This window comes from Saccostrea cucullata, unplaced genomic scaffold, assembly GCF_032062105.1.
Source record: "Saccostrea cucullata isolate Sc308-1 unplaced genomic scaffold, CSIRO_AGI_Scuc_v1 ctg2355, whole genome shotgun sequence".
NCBI classification, from domain to species: domain Eukaryota; kingdom Metazoa; phylum Mollusca; class Bivalvia; order Ostreida; family Ostreidae; genus Saccostrea; species Saccostrea cuccullata.
Genome location: NW_026928590.1, coordinates 306486 through 322280, shown reverse-complemented (window position 1 = coordinate 322280; position 15795 = coordinate 306486). Strand labels below are relative to the sequence as shown.

The window sequence follows — 15795 nt, the reverse complement described above, 5'->3', positions numbered from 1 at the left end:
AATTAATACAACAGTGGGCAGAGCAAACACATAAATTAGTTCTCTTGAAGCATCAGAGATGAGATCTAGTGCCATAGAGGAGTAAGCATCCCATGTCAACTTGTCATACTTGCTTTGTGCTTTTTGTCATGATGGGACAAATGCAAAATTTGTAATTATGTTGCTCAACTTTTATTTTCTGTTTGGTTTAGAAGGGGGTTAAAAATAGGAATAAATAAAAATTCTTTAATGTCATGTTTTTATTTATTTCTTCCAGGTGCAGGATACCATTCAACACAAAAAAAAGATGCTTATGTGAAACTCTGTAAATCTAAATGCTTAAAGGTAAATACACATTAATAATATACATGTAAATGTTCCCTTCAGAAGAATTATTACTACAGTTTCATTGTGTATTTCTTGATTGATTAAATTCCTTATATTTGAGTTTTAGCTCAACTGAACCAGAGGTGTGAATTTTCTGATAAAAAATTGTCATTGGTGACGTGGTCTGTCGTCTTTGTTGTTATTTTCATATTTTTTAAAAACATTTTTATTTTCCTCTCTGGAACCACTGTTCCCCAATGTCAACTACGGTAAGCCTAGCAAAGAGTATCCTGGGGTCAAGAGGGTTCAAAGTTCCAATGGAGGGCCACACCCTCTTCCATTGGGAGATAGTTATGAAAAAGTAAAAATTTAAAATCTTCTGCTCAAGATGAAAATTATGTGAAAGTCTCCTGATTTAGTGCAGATTAAGATGCTTTAATGGTAGGGTAATGACACAAATGCAATAGAGTAACGAAGTATTGAATAGGAATACCTAGAAAAAACTTCTTCATGAAGAACAGCAAGACCTGAGTATTTATATTCCTTTGCCAAAGGAATATAACTACTCAGGTTTTGCTGTTCTTCATGAAGTTTCTTCAAGGTATTCTAATTCAAAACTTCGTTACTCCATTTCATTTGTATCATTACCCTACCAACAAAACATCTTTTTGGAAACATCCACAGGTAATGTAGATTCGTCCATGATGACTGCTGATAGGGAACCACAGAGGCAATCAATACATACAAATGTATTAGAAATATCTTTTATGTTTTCGCAGGAGCATTAATTTCATGATTAATGCTTAGTCATACTCTTATAGAAGGATCTTCAGGTGGTGTACGTGTAGATTCAGCTTTATTCAAATCATGACTTTGGGGTCTGGTGGACCACAATTTGTGTTCAAAGTTTCACTGGGTAAAAACTGCTGATAAAAAACGTTGAGCATTTTGACCCTTTGGCCTTGTATAACATTTGGCAAATAGATTGACACAAAAAATAATTTTAAAAGGCTTAATGAGATAAAAAGAGAAGAGATTTGACAGGTTTATAACACCAAAATGTTCTTTTTGATAATGAAATTGATGAATTCTTGTTCACCATGTATTGTAGGATTCATATACGAATCGTATAATTATGTGTTTTATAATTCACCAACCAGAAGGTTAAATCAACTTAGATCAATATTTTTTCTTAAAATCTCTAAAAAATTACCGTACGGTCATATCCTGTGATTTTACAGTAAAGATTGATAGCTTGATAGTTCAGATGTGCAGTGTGGGATTATGTGGCCTATGTCAGGGCCCATTGTTTCACATTTTAATACTTGGTTTTTGTTTTATCAGGTGTCTCATTTGCTCAAGAAAGGGTGGGGTGCTGTAGAATGTGTGGCAGAGGCAGTTAAATGTTTAGAGGTATGGACAAAAAACTACAAACTTTCAAACTGCAAGAGCAAATACGAATATATATTTCTCTCACCACATCAGGGATGGTATAGTAACATGTACGTTTGTATTTGAATTAAATATGGAGACACTAATAAATGGTAATCTGAAGCTCAAATCAGTTGAATCAATAAAACTCAGGAGCAGAGCAAACATGTAAAGTTTTCTCGAAACTTCAGAGATTGGATCTAGTTTGGAACATTAACTTGGTAAGCTTAACACTTTTAGTAAAATTTCTGGGGTTTGTTCAACAGCATAGCTTTTACATAACAGTTATGGAAAGCTATGCTCTTATGTAAAGAGAGCTAGCATAAATATTTTTTTGCCAAGTACCAAATCCAAGATGGCTTCCTTGTATACAGTTGTATTAATTTTACAACTTCACAATACATATGACTTTAATAAAAAAAAGGTACTATTTTCCACATCTGAGGGTATTAACTGTTAACTTTACTTATATATTTTCACAAGAAATAAACTCTTTTTGATAAAAATAATCATCCAAAATTCCTTGGTGTTTAAATCTGCTACTATTGCTTTTAAAATCACTGTAAAATCTTGTTACACAAACTTCATTGAGATATCCAGGGTAATATACTTCAAGAAAAAGTAGTTGGGATTTCAAATCAGATATCGGTGGCCGAGATACTGAAGTTTAACTGTAGTATGTGCAAGATTTTGTCTTCATCTTTAAGGATTCAGTGCTGACTAATGCAGGTATGGGATATAATCTAAACCTCAGTGGCTCTGTTGAATGTGACGCCTCTGTTATGGAGGGAAAGAAGCTGATGTTTGGAGCAGTGGGGGCCATTTCTGGTAAGAAATTACACAATACAGGGAAAAATAAATATGGGGAAAAGAGAATCTTTTTTTTGTGATTTAAGTTTAAGTTTTAATATATATTTTGTGTTCCAGGTGTCAAGAACCCAATAGAGGTGTCGGCCTCACTGGTAACCAGACAGTTGGGGGACAAATTGTCCTTAGGGAGACTTCACCCAAGGTAAATATACTGTAGATCACTAAATTTTCGCGACATCTTATTTTTGCGTAATAGTCATTGACTCTTGATTAGCGAGACAAAATTTTTGCGAATTGTGGTAATCAGTCTATATAATCTTAAGGAATACTATTATACGTGAGAATTAAATTTTTGTGAGCACACTGTCTCGCGTAATTACGCGAAAATAAAATTCTCTCGAATAAAAAGTGATTTGCAGTAATTCATGACTGAACATACCCTACTGATCTAATAGGGATGGTGGCTTGATGTTATCATGATGTCATCTTCTTTTAATTTAATAAATATTTTTAAAGTAAACTGTCTTCTTCAGTGTTCTTGTAGGTGATGGAGCTAAACAATGGGCTGAAGAAAATGGAATAAAAACTTTGGAAACTAGACACCTAATTACAGGTAAAATAATCAATAATTGACATAAGATAAAAGAGAAACTAGACACCTAATTACAGGTAAAATAATCGGCACATGACTAAGGTAAAAGAGAAACTAATCACCCACTTACAGGTAAAATAGTTAATAAATGACCAAAGTAAAAGAGAAACTAGACACCTTATTCAGGTAAAATAGTCAATATGTGACTAAGGTAAAAGAGAAAGTAGATACCTTATTCAGGTAAAATAGTCAATATGCGACTAAGGTAAAAGAGAAACTAGACACCTAATTACAGGTAAAATAGTCAATAAATTACCAAAGTGAAAGAGAATTTAGACACATAATTACAGGTAAAATAGTAAATAAATGAAAAAAGGTAAAAGCTGTAAGATTGGTTTATAAATATAGGAAAGAGAGACTTTCAATTAAATGACAGTCTCTTTCTGAAAGCAGGTGTCTCCAGTAATGGCTAGGTGTAAAATATTCAGACCTTCTTGTATTATACTTTAGATGATGCACAGAAAACTTACCAGAATCACAAAAGGGAACTGGACATTGTAAATGAAAGAGACGCCAACAAGAAAATGAAGTTATCAGAACAGGTAAATTTTGCTATAATATCTGCAGTCACTCTTAATGGAAAGTGGTCACATGGATAATCAGTAGGTCAGTTTCGATTCTCATTCCTCCCAGTGCCTCAAACTACATACAATGTAATGAGGTTGATATATGACCATCATTCTTGTATTTGTGTAGAGAGATGATAATAAAGAGTATAATGGTGGATAGGAAGAAGAGAAGATACAGGACACTGTGGGAGCTATTGTCATGGATACCAGTGGTAACATAGCAACAGCGGTGTCCAGTGGTGGAATTTCTCTCAAACAGCCAGGTAGGCTTGGTCCTGTGTGTACACTATCAATAAATATAAATTATATATATTACTCAGTATCTAAAAGATGAATTCTTTTGATAAGTTGTTGATAAGGGACATTTATGTTTAGGTTATTGACTGAATATATTGGGAAATATGCTCACTTGAGGTCTTTGAATTGAACAGTGGACAGAGCTTGTGAGGTCAAAATTGTATGATTTTATTGAGAGGCAGAAAAAAACACTTGACTTTTGATACATGTATTTACTCCTTAATGTTAAGGCAGCAACATATGGTGCAGGATGTTGGGCCTACAATCAGAGACCAGGAAAAGCAGGGGTGGGAACCAGTACATCAGGTAAGACAGCCTTAAAATTAGATAGAGGTCACAGAATTACCTAGGAAACCATGAAAAGTGTAAGGAACAGTTTACTAGATTAGTGCAAACATATTGCCAAAAAAATCATATATATGTTTGACCCAAATCTTTGGAAAGGTAGTGTACTCATACATTTTTAATGATGTAAGCTCGGTGTGCGTATGTATTTTTTGCAAAATCTAAAACTTCACTAGTCTTATTATTCAAAGAAATGAAGTCATTCAGATGCAGTTATGAAACCCAACAAATTTATTCAGAAGCATATACAGTATGTCATTTTGCAGAAAATTTGGAATTTCAATAGAATGTTACATTAAATACAATATATTTCATGTGACTCATAAAGGATCTATTACCATAATTTTTTAACATATTACTTTTCAAATCCTATGTATGGCATACCAAATTCACAAAAATGAGCTAAACATAGTTTCACAGTTGATAAACTAGGTGTATCAACTGTAACCTATGGTTTACAAACTATGAACTATAGTTAACAATTCCTTAACCATACTTTTTACCTGTAAAACTATATTAAACTGTTGTTTAAAAAGATGCTAATCTAAGTTATCTGTCTGTAATAAAACGTTAACAAAAGACTTTGTTGATAAACATATATTCAGGTCTATAAACTTTAAGTAACAATCAAGAACAATGCTAAGAGTTGTGTATCATAGTTTACAAATAGTATCAGAAAATATATGTTTTGCAATCGCAAATGATTGTTTTCAGTGTAAAGTATAGTTTACGGTTCTGAAACATAGATTATTGTGTTAACTTTGGTTTACAGATGAAAAATATAGATCAACTTTGATAACTATAGTTTACAGTCTGTAAACTATAGTTTACAACCGATAAAACTAGTTTATCAACTGTGGAATTATGTTTAGCTCATTTTTGTAAATTTGGAGTGCCAAAGGAAAGATGAAACTCATGTGAAATTATCCTCATATAGTGTAGATTTAAGTTTGTTCAAATCATGACCCCCGTGGATAGGATTGGGCCAAAATGGACAATCAAAGTTTTACACAAGATTATATAATGAAACCTTTTAAAATCCCGTTTCAAGTACTTCAAATTCATGCTTAGTGATAATTATATGGGGTCATCCTCAGGCAGTGTAGATTCTAGTTTGTTCAAACCATAAACCCCTGGGGGGTTAAAACTCAAGCTTCCCCCCTCAGACTCAGTAAACTTTTAATTCTGATTCTCCTAGCAAATTGCTCCGGTGAGCGATGTGGCCCCTGGGCCTCTTGTCATATAACATGTGTTTTATATCATTATACATTTCATACAGGAAGTGGAGAACACATTATGAAGACATTACTGGCCAGAGAGAGTGCCTTGTCTATACAACGGGAAGATAATGCTAGTCTGGGACTGTCTAACTGTTTTAAAAATAACTTCTTAGGTCAGTGACTTTGCTAGTCTAGTACTGTCCAACTGTTTTAGAAATAACTTCTAAGGTCAGTGACTTTGTTAGACTAGACTTGGCAAACTTAAAATGCTTTAAGTTCAGTAACTACAGATAGATGCAGAACTGGATCATGATAATGGTTTAATGCTTAATCCTTGACCATAACGCTACTGATCCTAGCTTTCCTTTATAGTCGTGTCTAAGGACCAATAAATTTGACTGTTTAGAAATATCTGACACCCGACCAAAAATTCTAAATAAACCGGTTTATTAGTCTGTTGAAAACTATTAAGGGATAGACATGTTAGGAGATATAATATAAAAGTTGATCATGGAATATGTCCAGAATCAGGTAGTTGATTGGCAAATGCTGAAAGTGAAGAAATACATCCCTGTAACAATGCACAGAAAATCTTGTGCCATAAATTTCACTACATCTGCATAACGGGATCTATAGCTTTATATTCATAGACTAAAATATAAAACCATAACCGTACAATTCTGAAATTTATCTGAAGTCGGTAACCAGGATGGTAAACAATTCTGATCAGTTTCTTAGCTGAAAACAAAAGCATTAATTGACTTGAAAAATTCACAGTAAATATAATTTATCAGTGAAAGCTTAGTTGAATACAATTTTGTATTTCTTTTCCTGACAGAGTCGGAGTTTTTAGAAGAAGAGGCTGACAAGTTAGCTGGGGTGCTGGCTCTCAAACAGAATGAGGGGGATACAGGTATCCATGGAGATTTAACTGTACTTATAAAGACATGTTAAAAATGATTATCTTGACTATGATTTTTTAATTAGATTCTTGCATATAGATTACACTGATATCCTTTTAAAGCAATTTTCATGGATATTTATATCTTACATAAACAAACATAACATTGTATGTATAGCATATCAAATGAAATCTGGTAGATTATTTATGCACACTGCGTTATTTGAATTTTATTTCACAGTGGAAGTATTATGGGGTCACACAACAGATAGCATGTGTGTGGGGTATATGTCCTCTTCACTGAAGAAACCAAAGGTAATGTACATAATGCATGTAATGCTTTTTCAGATAATGTTCAATTTGTAAATAATATTGTTTTGACCAAGATTTATAAATTTGTGGTAGAGAGGGGTAAGTTAAACACTTCTGGTTTAGGTTTCATAGCATTATTCTTACATATAAGCACAATGTGTGAGATGTTTCAGTATTAATTAAGCTTTCCTAACAAGTCTCGTTTTTGTAGTAACCACATGATTATATTATGTAAAGTATTGCTGAAATTTCATATTATATCGGTTATTGATTATGTACATGTATGTCATTTCAGGTTGTCATGTCTCGACTCCCAGAAGGTGGGATACCTGGGAAATCTTTCACCATGTCTGGAGTCTCCATATGAGAGGATACCCAATAGAATGTCCTCACAAACCAATTATTGTGTGTCTATATATAGATACCAGGGAAATCTCTCACCACATCTGAAGGGGCTGAGTCTATATATTGAGACTAGGGAAATCCCAGACCACATCTGTAGGGGCTGTGATTCTAAATATAAAGACTTGGAACTGCACCATAGCTAGTCCTTCACCATGTCTGATGTTTCAAAACGAGGTTATATGCAGATACTGGAAGAGGAATTCTTTGACAAGTGTCCATATGGAAGACATAATGGAAAACCAGGGACATAATTTTTCCGCCTCTGTTGTGTTCATTCAAGGGGACAAACTATATAATGCAATTTCATTTTGTTTGCCTTTGTAAGACTTTTTGTCTCTGGTTTGGAGAATTTTACAAAGATTCAAATTAACCTTAAAGCTAATAAAACATCCTTGTCGAAATTGGTTGTTGGTTACTATTAAGGAAATCACCTCCGAACAATTAGAATCATAAACATTCTCCTTCAACAGTAACCTGTTTGCTTGCGTGTTTATCGTCCCTTTCAAGAATTTTTCACTAGTAAGGAGACGCCACTACTTGCTGACGGAGGGCTGCAAATTCTGCCCTATTTGGATGTAATTGATTTTTTTTTTCTTTGAAAAAATGCAAAAAAATTCATATAAAATAATGTCGGCCTTTCAATGTTGAAACCATTGTTTATAAAGGTTGACTCAGAGATCTATAAAATAAAAAGTTGGTGTGGCATTCCTCCTTAAGGATAGAGCGAAATAATTTCATAGGTCCCAGTGACTTCATTATAACCGAGTTTTACTGTAGTGGGTTAACCCTTTAGCTCAGTCGGTAGACTATTGGATTTTAAATCTGAGGGTTGTAGGTTCGAGCCACAGTAAGGACACCCCCTAGCTTATTGGTCATATAAAGCCTTATTAAGTCTGCAGAATTTTCAAACATTTTCACTTAATTTTAGGTCAATTCTTGACAAAGTCCACTAGGCATTTTACTTTAATACTCATTACTGAACTCGATTCACTACATTCTATGAGACTGCATGGAAAATGAGCCTAATGAAATGGAATATCTGACTTTATTGAAAACATTTCATCAATGTTGCAATTTTCTTCCCATATATAATAATATAGAATGGAATAGAATTTATTTCCAATCATGATCCCACTGCGGGGCATAACACAGATACAAGTATATTATTACATAAAATATATTTTATATGTTTTACTACCGACATTCCCTTCAGATACAGTGTATATAATTGTGTGGAATTTTATGATTTAGGGTATACTTGACACAAATAAAACTATCATGACTTGTATGGATTGATACATGTATGTACATATTTTTGACCGCATGATTTTGATTTAAAATGATATAAATGATAAGTCCCTAAAATATAAAGAAATCATAAGTTTTGAAGTATTTGGTGCTTCTATATGAGACTTTGTTTCAATTTCTTTGTAATTCGATACATAATTTTGGGCAACTTTTTGACCTTATGGCAAAATATTAGAAAATTCCCTCATTACAGGTAAACATTATTCAGGTTACCAATGATTTATCTCAATGCAAATATTTAATTTTCTTCACTTGTTTTTTTGTCCATTCAGCAACAAACAGATTGTCATTTGTATCTGTACACAGTCCATAGGGTACACTCAGTCCACAGTGTATGTAACGGAGGAACTGTCCATCCTGGTCTATGATGTGGACACAGTTATTGTCAATATCAGCTGTAAGGATGTGACTCTGACTGTCTGTGGTGATTCCTCGTGGACGGAATGATTTGTTCTTTGGAGCAGGAGTATGTCCAGTGTACCTGAATCTCAGTTTCCCGGCCTGATTGACCACCACTACTGCTCTAGATCCACTGTCAGACACACAGAAATCCAGGTTCCTGTTCTCAGTTATGTATCTGTTATAAAGACTAGATGAATAGAGAGGTTTACCTTTATCATCAAACTGAATGGTTTGTTTCTCTATGGAGCCAGAGTAACGGACAACTTTTGTTTGTTTGTAATCATCACTGTCCATGATAACCAGGAGGTCACCAGAGGAGGTACTACAGACACCGCTAGGTCTCCAGTTCTGTGGTCTGATCACCTCCTCTATCTTCTCATTCTTCACAATGTTCACAGTTCTATCTCTGTTATCAGTATAAACTAGATCTCCACTTTTTGTCACTGCTATGACATTTGGTGTGTTCCCTGACTTGGTTGTGATAGACTTGAGTAGTGATCCCTGATTGATGCTGTAGAGTTTCATGGTGTTGTCACCTCCACTTGTCCAGATTTCTTCATCACTCAGACAGGCCACATTGTAAAGGTATGGAAAGAATTTAGAATGTATGTCTATTTTTATGGTGGTGACAGTCTCTGGTTCATCAAGCAGCTGTTTGACTGGAGGAGAGGATCCAGCTTCTGGTGATTTCTGTGTTGTCTTCATGCTGTAGCCATGTTTATCTGAAGTTGAAGAACTTGATGATAAGGCTCCAAACACTTTAACAAGTTCTTCATGGATTGTTCCTGGCGTGAACTTGGGTAAAGATAGTATCGTTTTGTGTGGAAGATTTCTGTATAAATGTGCACTGGGTGTGACACTAAACAGTTTTGACAATTCATTTGTGTCTATAGCCATTTCAATTATATCGATTTCATCCTTGATGTCAGAAATGTTCTTGTTTATTTCATCTAGATGTTTCTGTAGAGTTTGTAACTGTGTGTTTTTCATGACATCAACTTCAGCTTTAAGTTTCAGGACAAGTTTGTCAATTTCTCTGTGCCAGTCCTCTCCATATTTTGTTATGGCTGTTGAGAGATCTCCATATTCCTTTTCTAACTGACTCATTCTGTTTTGTACCTCAGAGGCAATGTCCTGATAAGTTGGATAAATTGTTTCATTTAATTCAGCTGCATCATTCATAATTTTCTTTCTTCTTTCATTTAAAACATGTAAAATTTTCAAAAATTTATGACCAAGATGTTTATCAGATGCAACGCAACTTGTGCAGACAGGAATGTCACATGGATTACAGTACATTTCACATTGTTCCTTGCAATGAGAAGTACATTTAGGGTAGAGGGGAGTAGATTTCCTAGACTGAAATTTCACGACTTTGTGATCCTTGGATTCATCCGATATAATATGTTTTCCTACACAAAATGTACATAGTTTGACAAGACATGTATCACAGTGCATCTGTACCACAGCGGTCTCACACAGGTCACATCGCATCACGTCCTGAGCACTGGTACGGGGGTCCATGATTAATTTTAAAGCTCAAAGTCAATCTGAAAATAAAAATATAATATATTCATAGAAGCATTTATACCTTGTCAGAAAATACAATTTATCATTAAGTGAAATGCTGAATGATGTTTTTATACTTATTGTTGGTCCATTAGTTATAAACTGAATTGACGATGGGTTTTGTCTGTTATTTCCTGATCATAAAAAGGAACACAATGCGGGAGTTGTAAGTGACAAATATAAGTACGGGAAGTTGATGATTTAAAAGGGATGAGTTGTCGGCGTGTTCAAGGATTCTTCCTTATATAGCTATCTTATTATTTCGTTTATAGAGAAGAATTGTCCAATGCGTTACCAGTACGAAACCACACTGGTTTACTATACATGTACTATGCATACAGTGAAATGTTCTATGTTGGTTACCATTCCCCATAATAAATTGCTTTTTGATAGCAATGATAGAACTACAAATTATTAATTTGTTTTACTCATTTATGCTGATGACACAGAATTTATGCCATAGGATTTATAAAATAGATTAAATTCTTTATTAAACGGTTGGCATATTCGCTAACCGCTTAATAGAAAAACACCGACATCTTAGGAACGGATGTAACTCGCCCTAACTTCCCGTATCTCGATAATTTTCTCGGGACCAGTGATTTAACCCATATAAAGTTTAAAATCGGAAGAAATAAGTAAATGTGTAAAATAGAATGGATAGTGTTTTAACTACTTTGTAATTAAAAAATGCTAATGTCATTTTTTTGTAATCACTTTCAATGTTTTAAAAAGGCGAACAAATAGAAGAAAATACACCATAATACTTTGGACGGATAAGGAAACACGTTTGTCATTAAAAATCAGGTGTTTACAGGCATAGAAATCGGATACTTGTTATTAGTTAAAAAATATCAATGTAAATTGTTTTACCGACATATTTAAGAAAAAGACACTGATAACTGGATAGTTCTTGCGATGGACAAACAAATTGTTTTTCGTAAAGTTACACTGACTTTTAGGGTTCATTTAGATTTTACAAATACTCTAGTATAGATGGATTAGACAAAGACTTTGCTTTTCACATAACTGTTTTATTTGTTAACAATATTGCATGAGGAGCATGTGACAAATACACAGTATATATCCCATCTAGACATATTGTACAACACTTCTTTTTAAATGATTGCCATATGCCATTTACTTAGTCGAACATTTACTAGTTTGAAAAGTTGATAACGCACATTTCTTAAAACTTTTGTCTTGTTTACTTGTCGTCCTTTGAGAGTAGTAGTTCATAATATTAATAAACGGATGTATTTAGTATCTGTATCAAAATACAAAATGAACAATGATCTACTTAAGAAGTCAATCTGACCCTTGAAAGTTCAAGAATTGGGATCTGGTGCCTAGAAAAAGTAATTATCCCCCGTTGACAGGTTACGACTGTATTGAGCATACGTAACTGAAGCTCTCTGAATTAATTCATATACAAAGTCTATGCATGCTCAGCCTTCCTTTTTTTTTTTTTTTTTTTTTTTTAATAAAACTAGCTGGACAAAGATATACAGCTACTCCTAATAAATTTACAAAGTCTATGCATGCTCAGCCTTCCCCCCCTTTTTTTTATCAAACTAGCTAGCCAAAGATATACAGCTACTCTTAATTCATTTCCAAAGTCTATTCATGCTCAGCCTTCCTTTTTTTTTTATCAAACTAGCTAGCCAAAGATATACAGCTTCTCCTAATCCATTAGTCTAAGGATTGGCCTCTTTTTTTTTTTTTTATCTTTTTAAGTTGTTTGCTATATTACTATTACCTAATTTTAGAATAGAGCATGAAAAACAATTAAAAAGCCATAGCTGCCTTACCGACGACTCGGCCTACTCAAGTATTTAAAAGGAAATCACCTGTTTCTATTCAAAGTTACATGTACCTTTCCGATCCAAAAAAAAGTACGTGTATGTTATCAGTTGCAAGTTTGTTAATTGACAGTCATTTAACTTGTTCAATACCCTTATTCTAAACAAGATTGTTAGAAATTAAAAAAAAATTAAACAAGCTAGCAGCTATCATGACATTAATATATTTGGGTTATTGAAATAGTGTAAGACTAATTTTTCCCGAAATACTTTCAATATGTAATGTTGTATTATATATCTCTAACATTATTCATTCATGTATTATTTAATAATAAAAGAGAACATGGGGAAAGTGCACAGAGAAAAAAATGCAATTGTCGACATAAAACGCACACACCCTTACACACACTGTGAGACTCGAACCCACGACCACAATGTCTTTAATCCAGCAATCATACCACTACACCACGAGGTCATATAAATTTAAAGGATAGATTTAAGACAGATTGTTGAATCTTGAAATTATTTTAGAAGAAAAATTAAATACATATTTTCAACATTTTAATATGAAGACCACCTTTAAAGTAATAAACGCCGTATGGATGCCGATTTGTATGTGAAACAAAATGATTAAATGATTTGAAACACATAAAGTGTAATGAAAAAATAATGCTTCCACAAAATTAACTCTAAAACTCGATGTAATAACAGAACATAAAAGCAATATCTGCAATCAAGAATTCAGTCTTTTCATGAATATTGATAAAGGAAGTGCGTAAACATTAGGTTTAAATATAGACACGTATGTCCACGGGAAATTAAAGACAACGATGCACGTTGCATTTTGACAACTATTATTTATAAAAGGTAAATATGCGTCATAACAGAGTATAGATGGTTGATACTGATTACAATTAAAGATAAGTTATAATAATAGTAATTCGCCATCCATATCAAAAGTGAATTGTATCTCAAAGGGCTTCCCTCGTTTTCTTGACGCCGTGTTTGTTTATCAATCTTAAAGTAGCAACGGCATCACGTGGTGGATTTACTTAAAAATAGACATTATTCTCCTTGCAGGATAATGAATAATTATAATTTGATAACTTTATAACGAATTTTATTTAAATGGTGTAATTTACAGCATTTTCGTAACTTTTATTGATAAACAAAATATATAAATTTCTAGTCGTATTTTAAAAAAGCGCACGTTATAGCGTGTATTACTTTAACCAAAATTATCCAAATGTAATAATGTACCTGTAGGCATATTCAAATAAAATTATCCAGAAGTTGTTTTTCTGGTTAAGGGTGGTTTTTTGCTACAGTTTGTTATTGTTTAGTTGGGTTCCTGGGTTTTACTATATTCTGCATATAAACTGAACACTTTGTATACCTATCATATGACCGAGGGAACTATTTATATTTGAATATTATTTTTAAGTGATTTGCTTTAAGGCATGTATAAGCTAACATTCTATGACAAAATTTTGGTTAAACAATACATTTAAAAAATTACAATTACTGTAGGCGAAAGTGACTATCAAATGCACTATGGCTCTTTTCAACATTAACATAATTTTATTCATTCTTAGCAAGTTTGGACGCCACCAAGAGAGATTTAAAAAAGATTTGCTCTTCTTGTACGTCACTCTGAAGAAATTTCATGTTTAAATTTTGAAACTTTCATCTCAGTCTACTTAAGGTAGGACCCAATAGATAAGCCAAATTTTTCCTCAAATTCAATTTTCTGAAACTTTGATATTTTGTTCTTGAATACAAAATCTCTCTCTATATATGATATAAAAGAAATTCAACCACACATTTTTTGCCCACAAAGTTTGAAATATGGCCTTACAGGCCCAAGTAATAAGATTTTGTAATCTGACATGCGATTAGAGAATGAACCTTATTTTAAAATTATCAATTGATCTATTGTAAACTTGTGTAATACAGATGTTTTGTACTACCTAATTTTTTTTTAAAAAAATTATATATTTTCCAAATCTGCTATCGCTTCTCAAACATCTCATTCGTGGTCACGTCAATACGACCTTCCGATTGCATGCATCTGTGACATCACTTTGGAATGTTATTGGTTTTACTTTTAAATAAAGTTTTACAAAAAACAGAGAGTCTGGAATTTCTCTGATGAAATTGGACAAAGATATGCGTACCTAAATAGTATCATTTCATGCACTTTTTTCGGTACATATAAGATGAAAGCATGCTTACCGATTTTCAGTACTGTCAGTACTTTGAGATTAATATACAGTAGAGTGGAGTGTAACTGTAAATGTAACTGAGCAAACAAAAATATAAGTCTTTAGAAACAGTGGAATATATATAGCTAATGAACACTGGGCATGTGATGGGAATACTGTAGACGAAGTTAATGAGCTTAATTTTAAATTTGCAAATTCACAACAACATTTTGAAGCACAGGAAGGAATGGTGTTTAAAACAGTATGAATGGTTTGAAGTTTAATATTCAAACATAGTTAGAAATGTTTGAAACTTATATTAGCCCTGTACTGTGTTATGAATCTGAAATATGGGGATAGCATAAAGCTACATCTTTCATTTTGTAAAAGAGTACTTGAGGTTAGACAGAACACATATAACACTATGGTATATTTTATGTAAATTTCCTCTTGAACTGTTCAGAAAACAGAAAATCCTTAAATACAGTTTTAAAAAATGGTGATAATTGCATTCTTCAAGGATGTCTTTAAAGCGGCACAGTGAGTCAAAATCATATCGTAATTTTAAGATACATGTAGCATACAGAGAAAAACTTATGAAAATTATGAGTATTTAGCGAATTTATATGACAATTAAACTGCAAGAATTGACTGCACAATATAAGTGCCGGAAAAATAAAGCTTGTATCTACCGTTTCGTTGTTTCGTATATGTCAAGGTCACGCAACTCTTATTTTTACCTCAAACTTGTAAACAACATTCAACTGGATCATGCAAAGGTGAGAAACATGTTCTAACAACTTTTTTAAAAAGATTAAATTAAATTTTTTGGTCTTCTTACATTCATTCGTGGATACCTGAGACCATGGTCACTATTATAACTTATTCAACACTTTTCTGCGCACGCGTACAGTAGGGAGGAAGAAGTACCAGGGCATTTTGCAATATTTTCGTTCTGGGGCAGACAGAAATTATTTTTACTTTTATTTTTCCCCATAAAAATATAATTTTTAGGTTCTGAAACATGTAATTTTTAGAAACTGAATACTTTTAGAACCTAAAAATTATATCTCTTGACTTAAATAAAGATTATGCGAAGTTATTTAAACAATAAAATGCTTTCTTTGTTGTTTCATTCCAGTAACAACAAGGAAAGAAAGACATTTTATTGTTTATATTTATATCTGTTTAAATTATCATTTTAAGTAGGATTAAAAATATTAATTATTGTGTTAATGATGCGAACGTCTTTGTACGTTTCA

The 15795-nt window shown here is 32.9% G+C and overlaps 2 protein-coding genes across 3 annotated transcripts in view; one reads left to right on the top strand and one right to left on the bottom strand.

Moving 5' to 3' along the window:
- The first annotated feature begins 197 nt into the window (after window positions 1–197).
- On the top strand, window positions 198–7661 carry LOC134278092 (threonine aspartase 1-like). The gene is made up of 12 exons (XM_062760421.1): window positions 198–324; window positions 1651–1719; window positions 2445–2565; window positions 2665–2749; window positions 3081–3160; window positions 3650–3741; window positions 3929–4045; window positions 4296–4371; window positions 5690–5803; window positions 6469–6543; window positions 6773–6846; window positions 7139–7661. Exons 1-12 carry the CDS (start codon window positions 229–231, stop codon window positions 7208–7210), a joined length of 1071 nt encoding a protein of 356 aa, XP_062616405.1. The 5' UTR covers window positions 198–228; the 3' UTR covers window positions 7211–7661.
- A 987-nt stretch (window positions 7662–8648) lies between these two features.
- Window positions 8649–15795, bottom strand: part of LOC134278084 (tripartite motif-containing protein 2-like) — an 88212-nt gene continuing 81065 nt past the window's right edge. Inside the window, exons 1-2 of one of the 2 annotated variants that reach the window (XM_062760403.1) lie at window positions 10605–10689; window positions 8649–10508 (exon numbers count right to left, since the gene is read on the bottom strand). In XM_062760403.1, coding sequence (XP_062616387.1) covers window positions 8782–10482 — 1701 coding nt within the window. In that variant the 5' untranslated portion in view covers window positions 10483–10508; window positions 10605–10689 and the 3' untranslated portion in view covers window positions 8649–8781. Of the gene's footprint in view, window positions 10509–10604; window positions 10690–15795 lie in introns of those variants that run through there. The other variant, XM_062760404.1, reaches the window with a different exon arrangement.